The 14,768-nt window shown below is 43.3% G+C and overlaps 1 protein-coding gene across 1 annotated transcript in view; it reads right to left on the bottom strand.

Moving 5' to 3' along the window:
* MOK (MOK protein kinase) overlaps window positions 1–14,768 on the bottom strand; it is a 55,606-nt gene that overhangs the window by 16,484 nt on the left and 24,354 nt on the right. The window contains exons 3-4 of the mRNA XM_025869335.2: window positions 4,033–4,122; window positions 2,491–2,561 (exon numbers count right to left, since the gene is read on the bottom strand). Of these exons, the coding sequence (XP_025725120.1) occupies window positions 2,491–2,561; window positions 4,033–4,122 (161 nt within the window). The remainder of the gene's footprint in view (window positions 1–2,490; window positions 2,562–4,032; window positions 4,123–14,768) is intronic.

Raw genomic sequence — 14,768 nt, forward strand, 5'->3', positions numbered from 1 at the left:
TACAATATAACATTCCCCCTTTTTTTTTTTTAAAGTAGGCTGCACGGCCAGCATGGAGCCCAACAAGGGGCTCAAAGGCACGACCCTGAGCGGAGATCAAGAGTCGGATGTTCAACCAACTGAGCCACCCGGGCACCCCGTAACATTCCATTTTCTACAATTTCTCTCTGTAGACAAATTCTGGAAGAAATGGATTCAATTTCTCCAATTATACAATTCCCCTACTACTGGAAATTAAAGATATTTCTTTCTTAATTTATTTGAGAGAGAGAGTGAGAGAGAGAGAGAGAGCACGAGAAGGGGGAGGGTCAGAGGGAGAAGCAGGCTCCCTACTGAGCAGGGAGCCCGATGCGGGACTCGATCCCGGGACTCCGGGATCATGACCTGAGCCGAAGGCAGTCGCTCAACCAACTGAGCCACCCAGGCGCCCAAAGATATTTCTAAAGAAAGATTTCTCAAATGTCTAAACACATAGAAACTTGCTAGAAACGATCTCCTCCTCTCAAGTTTTGAAATTTCACACTCTCGGAAGCAACAACATAATTCTAATATAAGACACATCTCACACCAAGAGTCCCACTGGTAAAAAAAAGTGATTATGTAGGGTAATGAAAAAGCAAAATGTTGGCTCATTGGTAAAAAAAAAAAAAAAAATTATCAATGAAATAATAAGATTTGATGGTCGTTTCTCTTGATTTTGGGGGATCCTGTCCGGACACTGACAGACAGACGGACAGACAGGATCAAAGGGAACAATCTGTGTCAGACAGAATGTATGAGAAAATGTAATCACGGAACAACACCTCATTTATCCAGACTGTTGGGAATAGATGCTTAAAAGTGAAATTTCCAGATCAATAAGGTTTACTCCTTGAATGTGAAACTTCTCTATTGCCATCACTATAAGTGGGAATCTCTTCAAAACATTTTCTTTCTTCAGTTTCCTACTTTTTCCGTCATGTTACTGCCATGGCATGCTGACCACCATCCACCACGCGGCTGGGCGTTCTCTAGCCCACCCTGGGGGCTGCCTGCCCAGCCTGCTCTCGCCTCTGGTGGCGTTGCTGCTGGCGTTGTCATGTTTTATATTTTCAGTTTCCTCGCCCACCAGGGACTGTCACCTGTCACTTTCTGTTACTGCTGATGGGCCAAGTTCTAGAAGCTCCTTCTAACCAATAGCTCTATTCTTAATAGGTTTTAAACCGAGAAACCCGATAACTTTGTTAGAATTGGACTTAAAACACAATTAAACAGATCCCTGAGTGATGGGCTTACCTATGAATAAAATGCACAAGGTCTGTAACATAAATACCATTTATTCCCAGATATAAGGCAGTCTCCTATTTTCTCAAAAAGATCCTAAAGTTTTTAGATCCAAAAGTTTTTCATCAACGTCTACAGATGTAGAAAAACTTGCCTATCTATGCTACTTATTTTATTAGTAATTTACTGAAGCACACATTTCAAATCACATGTAAAAAATACTAGTTTGATAACAAAGCTTTTTTCCACTTTCCCACATCATAACAATTTTATTTGAGCTCTTCACGTGCATCTGCAGCACCAGTGTCTTCTTCCTCACAAGAATAGCTTCTTGGTCTTAAAAATTTTACATAGCACACCATCTTCGGTTTGGCCTGAATTGTTTCAGATAATACAGCAGTTTTTAAATTATCTATGCTTCTGCCACTAAAATTCTATTCCGGCCATAACTACTCAGTCACTCACAGAACACGGAGCAGCTGATTTGTTTTCATCTGTCCAATAAGCACAATGTGATCTGTAAAATACCACACATCTGGTGCCGTTTCCCAGTGACATCTATGAGGCTCATTTGTCCTGACATCTAACACAACTGTGCAGCCAGACCCCCAGGGATATTTACTAAATGTGGGCCAACCATCTGCCTCCTTTTCTCTAGTTTCTTCAGGTGACCTCTCAGCCTCCAGAACCAGCCCCGACAGAGGCTGGCTCAGGCCCGTGTGCTTTCCTAAACAGTGCTTTATTGTTCAGAAGAAAGTAAGTGAGCACCCTGTAACCCGGGAGAGACTTTGTGAGGATCCAAACAGGAGGAGGTCGTCTCTCCTCAGAGGGATTATGCTTGGGGGCAAGCCTTGCCTTCTTTTGAGGCCAGAACAGAATGTTAACAGCAGCCGGACCCGGAGGCTGATCCCGGAGGGGCAGAGCGCCCCTGCCAGGACCCGAGGTGGGGAAGGCCTGAGCTGGCTCTGCGATTGGGAGCCATCCTCACCCGCCTCACCAGCCAGCCTGAAGGCATACGGCTTTACTTTTCTCATTGGCAGCCCTCCGTTTGGAGTAGACGAGAATGCCAGAAAAATACCTCCCAAGCGTGAAGTAGCTCAGTACCGTATATTTATATGTAACTACTGCACTCTGGTGGCTAACGATTTTGAGAAGGAAAACAAAGTATGTGTGAACTACAAGCTTTAAGAGGAGATCTTAGATTAGCTCGCAAATTATTCTACGTACCTCGTATTAGCTCATAAATATTCATGTCCATAAGTTCACATATTAGTGCAAGAGAACCAGATTTTCTGTCACTGAAGAAGAGAGCAGGTTTGTCAAAATGTTTTTTCTTGTCGTAATCAGAAAATATAATCAAATATTTAATTCATTTGTAAACATTTCTGGTAGACATAAAGCATTCCCGCATCAAAGGCTGAAGTGTCCTGACTGAAACAGAAGTTGTGATTTTCAATCAGTACTTCAGGTAAAATTCACTTAAAATAACAGTAAAACCTTAACTTGAAGCAAAAATTCTAAACACTTCCCCTCTTTTTAACGAGATGTGTCTTAAAAATATAAAATTAACTACCAGTAGAAAGGAGAAATGAGGTTGAGGAGTTGGCTAAGCAACACAGAGGAAAAAGAATTTAATTCATGCTCCATGACTGCAAATTTAGTTTTAATTTACCTAAATTCCTTCCATGTAACAGGGACAAATTATAATGGGGGAACAAAATCCACAAAGCAGTCAGGGGAAAAGGGAGAAAGACGGGTCACACCACACCCATGTGGTGTCCAGGCCTTGCCCGGGGTGGGGACAGAGGCCGCTGGCCGAGCTGGCACGACCCGGGCGGGGAGAATGTGGTGCTCCGGCCCCCGCTCAGGGTGCGTCCGGCGGGGACGGTGAGTCAGGAGCCCCGCGCGCCGTCCCGGGGAAGAGGCGCCTGTGAAGCACGGGCCACGCAGGCAGTGACAGCCTCGGCCTGCAGTCTCCGGCCCCAGCCGCACTGACCTCTCAGGGCACTGCAGGCCGGGAGGCCACGCAGCTGTGACAAGACATTCCACCCTGAGTTTAAGACGGCTCCATCCTCTGATTAAAACCTGCCGCACTTGAACTGTCAGAGACCTGGCTGGGTTTAAAGCAGCCTGGAGAGCCTGAGAGAGGCTTCACCCGGCGTGCACCTTCTCGGGGCCACAGAAAGGCCGGTCCCAGGACGCTGGGTCCGAGTCCCTGGCTCAGAGATCAGAACTGCAGGCACCTGGGGATGAGCTGTGCTCTGCCTTCTTGATCGGCAGCTAAGCCTTAGGGAGGCTCTTCTAGAATTAGAAGAGAAATGAAAAGTCCCCTGGATTACATCAACCACAGGAAGGCAGCAGGTCTCACTGCCTGAGACAGTGCAGGCAGACCAGCTGGCGGGGGTACAGCAGGGGCAGCCCTAGCCAGGTGACACCAGTCCTCTCCCAGGAGGCGGCCATCCACACTTGAGGCCTCGCCCGCCCAGGCCACTGTCTCCAGGGAAGCCTCCCTGAGCTACAGGAGGAGCCGTTTGAATTCTGTATGCTCTTGTGATACGGAGTCACCTAAATGAAAGCATTTCCACAGTAGGAATCAGTTACGCATTTGTCCAAGTAAATACATATGTGACTTAAGATAAAATGAAAATTATTACTCCCTGAGCCACAAAGCAAATATTTTAAACGTCTAATCACAGTTTTCTTTCTTAAAAAGAGATTTAATTGTTCTTATCAAATTGAGATAATTTGTAAAGCCCCAAATATACTTACAAAACCACTTCATGCAACATAAGAATGTTAGGGTGTGGATTCAGGCGTCTCAGTGCTTGTATCTCCCGCAGACTGTTCACTTGCTCAATACTATTGTATAAGTAAAAATAAATAGCTAGTTTATAATTTAAGTCAACTTTCAATTAGGGTTATTCAATCATTATATTACCCATGATCACAACCGAAAAACTCACAAATATTTCAAGCAAGTTAATCAGCTTATATTTCTCCCATCAGCAGCTAAAGTTCAACACGTCTCGTTCTGCATTATTATCTGATAAAAACCAAGCTTCTTGGGGCGCCTGGGTGGCTCAGTTGGTTAAGCGACTGCCTTCGGCTCAGGTCATGATCTTGGAGTCCCGGGATTGAGTCCCACATCGGGCTCCCTGCTCAGCAGGGAGTCTGCTTCTCCCTCTGACCCTCTTCCCTCTCGTGCTATCTCTCATTCTCTCTCTCTCTAATAAATAAAAATTAAAAAAAAAAACCAAGCTTCTTATAGCTTTGGACATATATTCAAATTTTCCCTATCTAAGCTCCTGAAAGAATACCCTGGTAGTTTCTTTTATAATTAATAAACATAGAAACAGACATTAAAATTTCCTATTAATCAGTTTCTGGGAACTAACAGGCTGAGCAACATGAATACCATCTGAAGTACCCATTTCAGATTTCCACGAACAGACCAGCCTTCCTCCTTGTCTTTAACGAACGCTGTACATGTTTTCAATTTCATTCAGCTGATGACTGGTATTCTCTTGGCAGCTGTGTCTACTGCTGGCTCTTCTTTATGAAGACTGATCTGCCCGGCACCATGTTCACACCCAAAGTCATACCAATATGAGTGTAACAGAAGTGGACGGGCTGAGGTTGGCTGTCACCCCTCTCCACAGACCCCTTACAAGAGACACGCCTCCCCATGGATGGGCCCCTGGTCACACCCAATCAAATGACTCGATCCCCCGGAGACTTCCATCTCCTAGACAAGGAAAGAGACTGTGGGAATAATCTTTCTTTGAACTGCAAAAGTCTGTTCTACCAACTTTTAACATACAGTGTAAAGCTCAGCGTTTGTTTGGTTCTTCAAAGAGCAGTTATATCCAATAGTGTATTATCACTGTCTTAAGTCAATGTGAGTATTTTAAGTCTCTCATGCTAGCCAGCAAACAGGAGCCTGGTATATAGGAGAAGGCTGAACAACCCGAGTGTGAGGATATTTCTGACTAAAAGTTTTAGACTCCTTTTCCATTTATTTTCCCCAACTGCCTCCCTCAACCCCAGGATGATGTGCAAAATGGTAGCCACTTGTGCACCGTGGTCAACAACCAACCAGAAAAGACACAGCCCATAATACTGGAGCAAGGTACTACGGAGGGGGCCCCTGTTGACCCAGGCATGAACCTTTTAGTTCTGGAGAGAGGAGAGGTCTGGGGAGTGCTGGGCAAAGGGCCAGGTGGAGGGTGGAGGTGGGAGCGGGCAGCACTCAAGAGGCTCAGGGTAGCCATTTACCACCCAGAATATGAGTCTTTCGCTATTCTAATAACCGGCATGGACGGCCATTCTGGTGTGTGCAGAGACCAGATCATGACACCCTCCATTCATTATGTCAGCTTAGTACTTACCCCACCACCTGCTCCTCACCAGAACTCTGGCCCACAGAACCAGCCCCTTCTGAATGCCTTTAGAACAATGCTTCCCAAATACATCCCATAGAACATTCTTTCTCTAGAAAATGCTTTATGAAGGAATTTCATGTTCAGAAAATTTTGACAGAGGCCCACTCTAGCTCCTTTTGGAGAGCCATAATTTACCACTGATATTAAAAGCTTTCAAAAACCCTACAAAATAAAGAAAACAGTTTACCTTTATTTAAACCAATATTTCCCAAACTTTTTTTCCCCTAGGATCCCTTCTTACATACTATCTAGTCACCATCCCTTAGAACGAGGGTTCCAAAGAACATACCACTCCAGACCATCCTTTGAGTGGCATGATAGAAATACCTTTTTTTCACCAGGACAGGGGAGTTGAATAAAGATACCAATCAGGCAAAAGGGGGAAAGAAAAAAAGGTCAAGTGGAACATTCTTTTGGGGGCACTTAGGCAACTGATTACAGAGCATCTTTCATTCCCCGTCCCTGGGGTCCACATTGGAAGAGACCAGCAAAGGCTCTTCCTCAAGGCCCCACACCTCGAGGGGCGTCCCCTGACTCAGGACTAGGTTGCTGAAGACCCCACCTCTACCTGGGGCCTGTCATGCCTCTACTGGGAGGGACCTTGCCCCTCAGGGGATATCTGATGATGTCTGGAAATATTTCTACTCTCACAGGTTCTGTAACATACTCTTCCACCCTGGCATTCAATGGTGGCAGACAGGGAGGACACTCAATAGCCTACAACGCACAGGACAGGCCCCATGACAAATAATCTGGCCCAAATGTTAATCGTGCCAAGGCTGAGAAGCCCTGCTTTAGTTGGAAAGAGCAAGAAACCATTGGAGCTAGCAACAGTTCTGATTTTTCAACACTCTGTATGAAAAAAAGTAGTTTTTAGGACTGGATAGTCAAGGGGCACCTGGGTGGCTCAGTCAGTTAATCATCTGCCTCCAGCTCAGGTCATGATCTCGGGGTCCTGGGATCGAGTCGCCCATCGGGCTCCCTGCTCAGTGGGGAGTCTGCTTCTCCCTCTGCCTCTGCCATTCCCCTCCTGTGCTCTCTGGCTCTATCTCTCTGTCAAATAAATAAAATCTTAAAAAAAAAAAAAGAACTGGATAGTCAAACAGCCTAGTCACTGAGACAAATCACCATCCACTCTTCTCATCATTAATATGAAAACTGGTTATCATACCCTGAAACATATTCTGCTTATTGTGACATAATTCTTTCATGCCTCCACAGATATTTCACTCAGAAATAATGAACTAATACATTTAGAAAGGCACTTTCATCTGAGCATCACTAACCTTTGCTCAAGTAACAATATTTTTATTTTAACAAAATACAAATCAACTCTGTTGTCTCTTTTAAAAATCATGAAAAAAGGGCGCCTGGGTGGCTCAGTTGGTTAAGCGACTGCCTTCGGCTCAGGTCATGATCCTGGAGTCCCGGGATCGAGTCCCACATCGGGCTTCCTGCTCAGCGGGGAGTCTGCTTCTCCCTCTGACCCTCTTCCCTCTCGTGCTTTCTATCTCTCATTCTCTCTCTCTCTCAAATAAATAAATAAAATCTCTAAAAAAAAATAAAATAAAATAGGGTGCCTGGGTGGCTCAGTTGGTGAAGCGACTGCCTTCGGCTCAGGTCATGATCCTGGAGTCTCGGGATCGAGTCCCACATTGGGCTCCCCACTCAGCAGGGGGTCTGCTTCTCCCTCTGGCCCTACCCCGTCTTGGGCTCCCTCTCTCTCACTCTCTAATAAATAAATAAATAAAAACTTTTTCAAAAATCATGAAAAAAATCTAAAAAACTGTAATTAACTGTTTTTCTCTGCCTTGGAGTTGCTTTGAATCTTGGGTCAGGGGATATTCAGGGTTTTGTTTGTTTTCACTGTCCTACTGGAGACAGAAACAATCATGGAATTGAAGGCAGAGGAGGACGGGCAGCCTCTGCTCCAAAAAGAATCAATGATACTACCATAAATGGATTTTTTCTACAACTGGAAAAAAAATATAGTTACCAGGTCGAAGTCTAAAAAATAAAAAATATTTAGTTTTTTAAATAATTATGCAATTTCAACATTTCATTGTACTGGAAGTGGTTTGTTTTTTTTTTAAGATTTATTTTAGAGAGGAAGAGAGAGAGCATCCATGAGGGGTGGAGAAGCAGAGGGAGAGGGGAGGGGGAGCAGACTCCGCGCTGAGCGCAGAGCCTGACACCATAGGGCTTGATAGCCAGACCCAGAACACGACCTGAACCCAAACCAAGAATGGGATGCTTAACTGACTGAGCCACCCAGGTGCTCCGGAAAGGTTTTACGGAAAAGTTCACCTAACCAATTCAATCTGTAGGAAGAAAGTCCTTAAGCTGAAGGGGAAGAAGAAGCGGTTATATTAATATTAGACAAAGTAGATTTCAAAATAAAGATTACTACTAGCTATAACAACTTCGTGATGATGGGGCAGTATATCAAAAAGACAGGACAATGTGCTAAATAAGAGAGCTTCAGTATACAAGAAGTGAGGACTGACAACAGAAAGAAGAAAGAGCCGGAAGCTTCACTACCCTTCTACATAACTGATAGGACAGTCACTGAGAAAATCGGTAAAGATGCACAAGATCCTAACAGCACTGTTAACCACCTTGACCTAACTAACCTTATATCCCACCCATATTTAACACCCAAGAGGTACAATATGCTCTTCACCCAGATGAATATGCTGGACCCAAAGATAAATCTCAACAAATTTCCAAATACAAAGACTTACAGAACACATTCTCTGACTGCAAGGGACATAAATTCAAAATCAACAATAGTAAGCTAGCTAGAAAAGCCCCAGATATCTGCAAATTAAACAACACACTTGTAAATAAACCACAGGTAAAGAAGAAATCACGAGAGGGGCGCCTGGGTGGCTCAGTTGGTTAAGCAACTGCCTTCAGCTCAGGTCATGATCCCAGGGTCCTGGGATCGAGCCCCGCATCGGGCTCCCTGCTCAGCCAGAAGCGTGCTTCTCCCTCTCCCACTCCCCCTGCTTGTGTTCCCTCTCTCTCTGTCTCTGTCTCTCTCTCTCTGTCAATTAAATAAATAAATAAATAAAATCTTAAAAAAAAAAAAAGACAGAGTCAAAGGTTATAAAAAAAAAGAAGAAATCACGAGAGGAATTAGAAAACATTTTAAATCAAGCAATAAGAAAACACAACATATCAAGATGTACAGAATGCAGAAAAACAGGTCTTAGACGTGTATTTGTGGCTTTAAATGCTTATGTTAGGAAGGAAGAAATGGTTAAAAATCAATTATCTATGTTTTCACCTTAAGAAAGTAGACTAAGAAGAGTAAATTAAACCAAAGTAGAAGAAAAGCAACAATAAAGAGCAGAAATCGATGGCACAGAAAACAGACAAACAGGGACGCCTGGGTGGCTCAGTCGATTGAGCGACTGACTCTTGGTTTTGGCTCAGGTCGTGATCTTGGGATCATGAGAGCAAGCCTTGCTTTGGGCTCTCACTTAGCGAGAAGTCCACTTTGGACTCTCTCTCCCCACTCCTCCACTGCTCTAAAATAAATAAATAAATCTTTGAAAAAAAGAAAGAAAATAGACATAATAGAGAAAATGAACAAACCCAAAGATGGTTCTTTGAAAAGATTAATAAAACTGATAAACCTTTGGGGTGTCTGGGTGACTCAGTTGGTTAAGCAACTGCCTTCGGCTCAGGTCATGATCCTGGAATCCCAGGATCGAGTCCCGCATCAGGCTCTCTGCTCAGCAGGGAGTCTGCTTCTCCCTCTGACCTTCTTCCCTCTCATGCTCTCTCTCTACCATATTCTTTCTCAAAAAATAAAAAAATCTTTAAAAAAAAAAAACAGATAAACCCTTACCAAGACCAATGGAGGAAAAAAATGATATAAAACACTAACACCACCAAACGATATCCGGAATTACAGAGGGACATCACTAGAATTAGATATCAAAAAGATAAAGAGAGAGGGGCACCGGGGTAGCTCAGCCAGTTAAGTGCCTGCCTTCAGCTCAGGTCATGATCCCAGAGTCCCGGGATCGAGCCCTGCAGCGGGCTCCCTGCTCGGCCGGGAGCCTGCTTCTCCCTCTCTCTCTCCTCCTACTCCCTCTCTCTCTCAAATAAATAAATAAAATCTTTCTTGAAAAAAGATAAGAGTATTATGAACCATATGCCAATAAATATGGCAATTTAAATAGACAAATTCCTTGAAAACCATAATTACCAAATCTGACACAAAACTGAATATCAAAGTAGCCCTATGTTTACCAAAGAAACGGAATTTGTTATCAAAAGCCTCCTCACAGCTGATGGAAGTGTTCTAAAATGGGATTATGGTGATAGTTGCACAACTGTATAACTTTCCTTATAGTGGATGGATTTTAGGATTTGTAAATTATATCTCAATGAAGCTCTGAAAACCTTATAAGGTTCTACCTGACTCCTTAACATTCCATGGGTCGGATACACCATGGTACCATCGCGGTGGGGGTGAAGCTTCCCCACGAAGGAAACTTAGGCCCAGGTGATTTCACAGGTGAATTATTTCCAACATTTAAGAAAGAAATACTCTCACACGTTTCACAAAAGAAGGTCCATGAGTGGCTGATAAGCACACGAGTGAGTATCCATCATCACTAGCCATCAGGGCCACGGGAACTAAACCAAAGTAAGATACCACTCACCAGGGTGGCTAACATTTAAGACTAACAACACCAAATGCTGGGAGGATGCAGAGCTACTGCAACTCTCATTCTTTGCTGGTGGGGATGGAAACAGGTATAATCACTTTGGAAAAAGGCTTGGCAGTTTCTTAAACACTGAAACACCTATCCTTTGATCCAGCGATTCTATTCTAGGTAACTGTGTAAGAAAAATGAAAACCTAGATCCCAACAAGGCTTGTACAATATTTTTTTTTAAGATTTATTTTATTTATTTATTTACTTGTCAGAGAGAGAGAACAAGAGAGAGAGAGAGAGAGAGAGAGAGAGCATATGAGCACAAGCAGGAGGAAGGCAGGCAGAGGGAGAAGCAGACGTCCCCCTGAGCGGGGAAGTTGATGCGGGACTCAATCCCAGGACCCTGGGATCATGACCCGAGCCAAAGGCAGACACTTAACTGACTGAGTCACCCAGGCACCCCTTGTGCATGAGTTTTAACAGCAGATTTATTCATAGCAGCCTCAAACCAAAACCAGTAAAAGTCCAACAACAGGAGAATGGATAAACAGATTGTGTGTTACTAGGTAGTAAAAAGGTATAAACTACCAGAACAGGGTGAATGAATCTCAAAGACTTCATGCTGAGCTAACAGAGCTGGTCAAGAAAGTACATTCAGGGCTTTCACTTCTGGTGATTCTATTTAGTAGGAATTTCTAGAAGAGGATAAAGGGAAAAACCCAGAATAGTGACTGCCTGGATGGGGGTGAACTGCCATGAAGGAGCTTTATAGGTGACAAAAATGTTCTAGCTCTTAATTACATGAGACTATCCGTTTGCCAAAATTATAAAGAAATGTGCATTTTAACATATGCAAATTTTGCCTTAAAAAAAAGACCTGTATCCTAACAAGCAAGTGGGGAAGGAGGCCTGCTGGAGATGCACAGCAAATAAACATCACAGGCGTGTTGATTCTGGCTGCCAGACACCTGGGGTTCGTTATACTGTTCTGTTTACTTTGTATACCTTTGAAATTTTCCACAATTATATTCTTTTTAAGTAAAAGAGCTTTTAAAGTGACATGAATTTCTTGCCTTTGTTTTTATTTATAACCTTACAAAGCAGACTTTATTTTTGTCAAAGTAATTTGAGGACCATGCAGTGATGTGACGTGAGAAAAACTGTGTGCCAAGCCAAGACCGGACCTTCTGCAGCGGCCCAGACTGCTGCAAAGAACACAGGCCCCGGACCTACACAGACTTGGGTCCCACACTGGGCTCTAATGCTTCCCAGCTCAGTGACACCAGACAGTTGAGGGAGCTTGGCTCTCCAACCAGGCTTCCCTAAGGCAACGACAGCATCTTGCTCCTAGGGCTGCAGTGAGGATTCAGTGCTTTATGTACATAATTCACCCGGCACTGGGCACAGCGCCAGACGCTTGATGAACAACTGCTGTCATCTTCGTCATGATTCGTGCTCTCGCCCCCCCTTCACTGTTCTAGTCTTCAAACCCCACTCACCCGCACTGTTACATGGCAGGTTGATCCAGGCCTATGGATCACAGCACAAGCACGGTGCTGAGTGCCACCTGACTTAACCCTCACAAGGATCCTAGGAGGTAGATCCTTGGTAGACATCTACATGGTATATACAAAGCAACTAAGACAGAGAGATTGAGGAATCGTCCAAGGTCACAAAACTTCAGAGCCTGAGGTCGGCCCTGTGCCGACTAGGAGTAGCCCATATGTATGAGTCTTATTGCTTCAGGACACTAGAGAGATCCTACAAAAATCAAGACTATGGATTTTTTTTTTTTTTAAGAAACCCATTCCGTCTCTTTACAGTATTTCTATAGGAAGAACATAGAATACAATCATAGCAAAAAAATAAGGGGGGGGCCTCTAATTAACTGTTGCACTTGTGGGAGTCCAGGCGGAAACCAGGTATCCAAAGGACTGGGTCACGTGGCAGGCCTCCTGCAAGTAACTCACTTATCCCCAAATGAGGCTCTGAGCCACTCTGGAGAACAAGCCTCAGAAGCTGAAAGTATCCTGCTGACCCAGTACTAACGAACCGGCTTCTCTGGCCTCACCTGGACGTCCAGGTGCAATTATTATTGCAAACGCTGTCCATTTCTATTTCCGTAAGAGTGAAAGGAAAGGGATAGAAGTAAAACCTGGAGGAGGTGGAGTCAGAAGCTCCAAATACCAACCTCATTCTGCCCGTGTGACTCAGTGTGATTTTCCTGTTACTGCTTCTCGTTTCTTATCCACCCACACAACTGTGCAAGGTGACTCTGAGGATTTACTTAGATGAGGATAAATCAGCAGAAACGGATTTTTAAAGAACCTAAAATTATTCTTCAAGTGAATAAGATTAAATTGTTTAATAATGCTGATAGATACTCCAGGACTCCAAAAGCTAGAGATATTATTTTCATGGTTAAAAAAACAAAAGAACATTAAATTTGTGGATCAAGTATCAGTGCCACTGGAGCATCCCACAAATTATTAGCAATCTCCTTCCTAGAAATGACCCCCAAAGCAGCTTTCTTCTAGAACTTTCTTCTAGAAACTGTAAGGTCATTTCTTCCTGTAAGTCAGAAATAACAGCAATACCTTTACCAATGGAGGGAGCTTAGGAGCAATAGGAGTCATTCCAGATCACCAATGGTTAATTTTGTTTATTTTGATTTGTTTTTTACTTTGAAATCATTTTAGACTAACAGAAGAGTTAACAAGACGGTACAGGAAGTTCCCGTAACCCAGCTTCCCCTAATGTTAACACTTTATGCAAGATTTATCAAAACTAAAAAATTAACATTGGTACAGTTCTATTAACTATAAAGTTTTGGATTTCCCCAGTTTTTCCGTGAATGTCTTTTTCTCTTCCAGGACCCAGGATACCTCTTTACAATTAAGTTGTCATGTTCCCATACTCACCGCCAGTCTGTGATACTGCCTGTCTTTGTTTTTTACTACCTTGACAGTTTTAAGGGGTACCCCCAGGTATTCTGTAGAATGCCCCTTAATTTGGGCTGGTCGGATGTATTCTTGTAATTAAACTGAGATTATGGATCTTTGGGAAAGAACACCATTGAGGTGATATGCTTGCTCTTTCAAACCCATTATATCATAAAGTACATGACATCAACATGTCTTATTACTGATGGTGTTAATCATTTAGTTAAGGTGGTATATTCCAGGTTTTTCACTGTAAAGTTACTATCTTTCCCTTCCTACTTTCTATCCCTTAGAAGCAAGTGTAGCCCACACTCAAAGGCCAGGGAATTAAGCCCCACCTCCCAAAGGAAGGAATACCAAATCATTTGTGGACATATGTTAAAACCACCACAGTAATTAAAAAATAGGGGGGAAATCACTGGAGGCTATGCAGAAATCCTGTTCTCTTTAAAGTTTCACCTACTAATTTTATTTTATTTAAGATTTGATTTATTTATTTGTCAGAGAGAGAATGAGCATAAGCAAGGGGAGTGGCAGGCAGAGGGAGAAGCAGGCTCCTCACTGAGCGAGGAGCCTGATGCGGGGCTCAATCCCAGGACCCTGGGATCACGACCTGAGCTGAAGGCAGAAGCTTAACTACTGAGCCACCCAGGTGTCCCATCACCTACTAATTTTAGTATCCATCAGCTTATCTTCCCTGCAGAAATTATTACTGCTATTCTACTGATGATTTTCTATTTCCCTCATTCCTTCTATATTTATTAACTGGAATTCTTCTGTAAGGAAGAATTGTCCCCTTGTCCCAATTTATTTATTTACTCATTTATTTATCAGTATGGACTCATGGTTATTTGAAAAGGCAGATGGGGGGTGCCTGGGTGGCTCAGATGGTTAAGTGTCTGCGTTTGGCTCAGGTCATGATCCCAGGGTCCTTGGATCGAGTCCTGCATCGGGCTCCCTGCTCCTTGGGAACCTGCTTCTGTCCCTCTCTCTCTGTCTCTCATGAATAAATAAATAAAATCCTTAAAAAAAAAAAAGGCAGATGGGAGGGTAGAGAGAGAAAAAGAGAGAGATGTGTGTACATACAGATCAGTATACATATTAGCTCTGTCTGCTGAGTCTAGAGAGATTGACATTCCAGGAGCAATAAGCACACCTAGTGTGAAGATCTTGTTTTCTAAATACCCTTCTCCAATAAAAGGAACCAGGACTCCTTAGAGAAATGGATGATTCTAGGGGCAGGAAAAATACATGGGCCTAGAGAATCTTGTAGTGCCAAAAATTAAAGTGTTAAAAAAGGAAAGGAAAAGAAAAGAAAAAGCATGGAGCTTATCAAAAGAACACGGAAGCCAACCCGAGAGAGCTCCCAAAGCCACAGCTGGAATAATCTAAGCTGGAACAATTATGAAATAAACAATGGTAGTATTGGGTTATAATCTCCTA

Source organism: Callorhinus ursinus, unplaced genomic scaffold (assembly GCF_003265705.2).
Source record: "Callorhinus ursinus isolate GAN/ISIS: 27379988/994484 unplaced genomic scaffold, GSC_fseal_2.0 scaffold8, whole genome shotgun sequence".
Classification (NCBI taxonomy): Eukaryota; Metazoa; Chordata; class Mammalia; order Carnivora; family Otariidae; genus Callorhinus; species Callorhinus ursinus.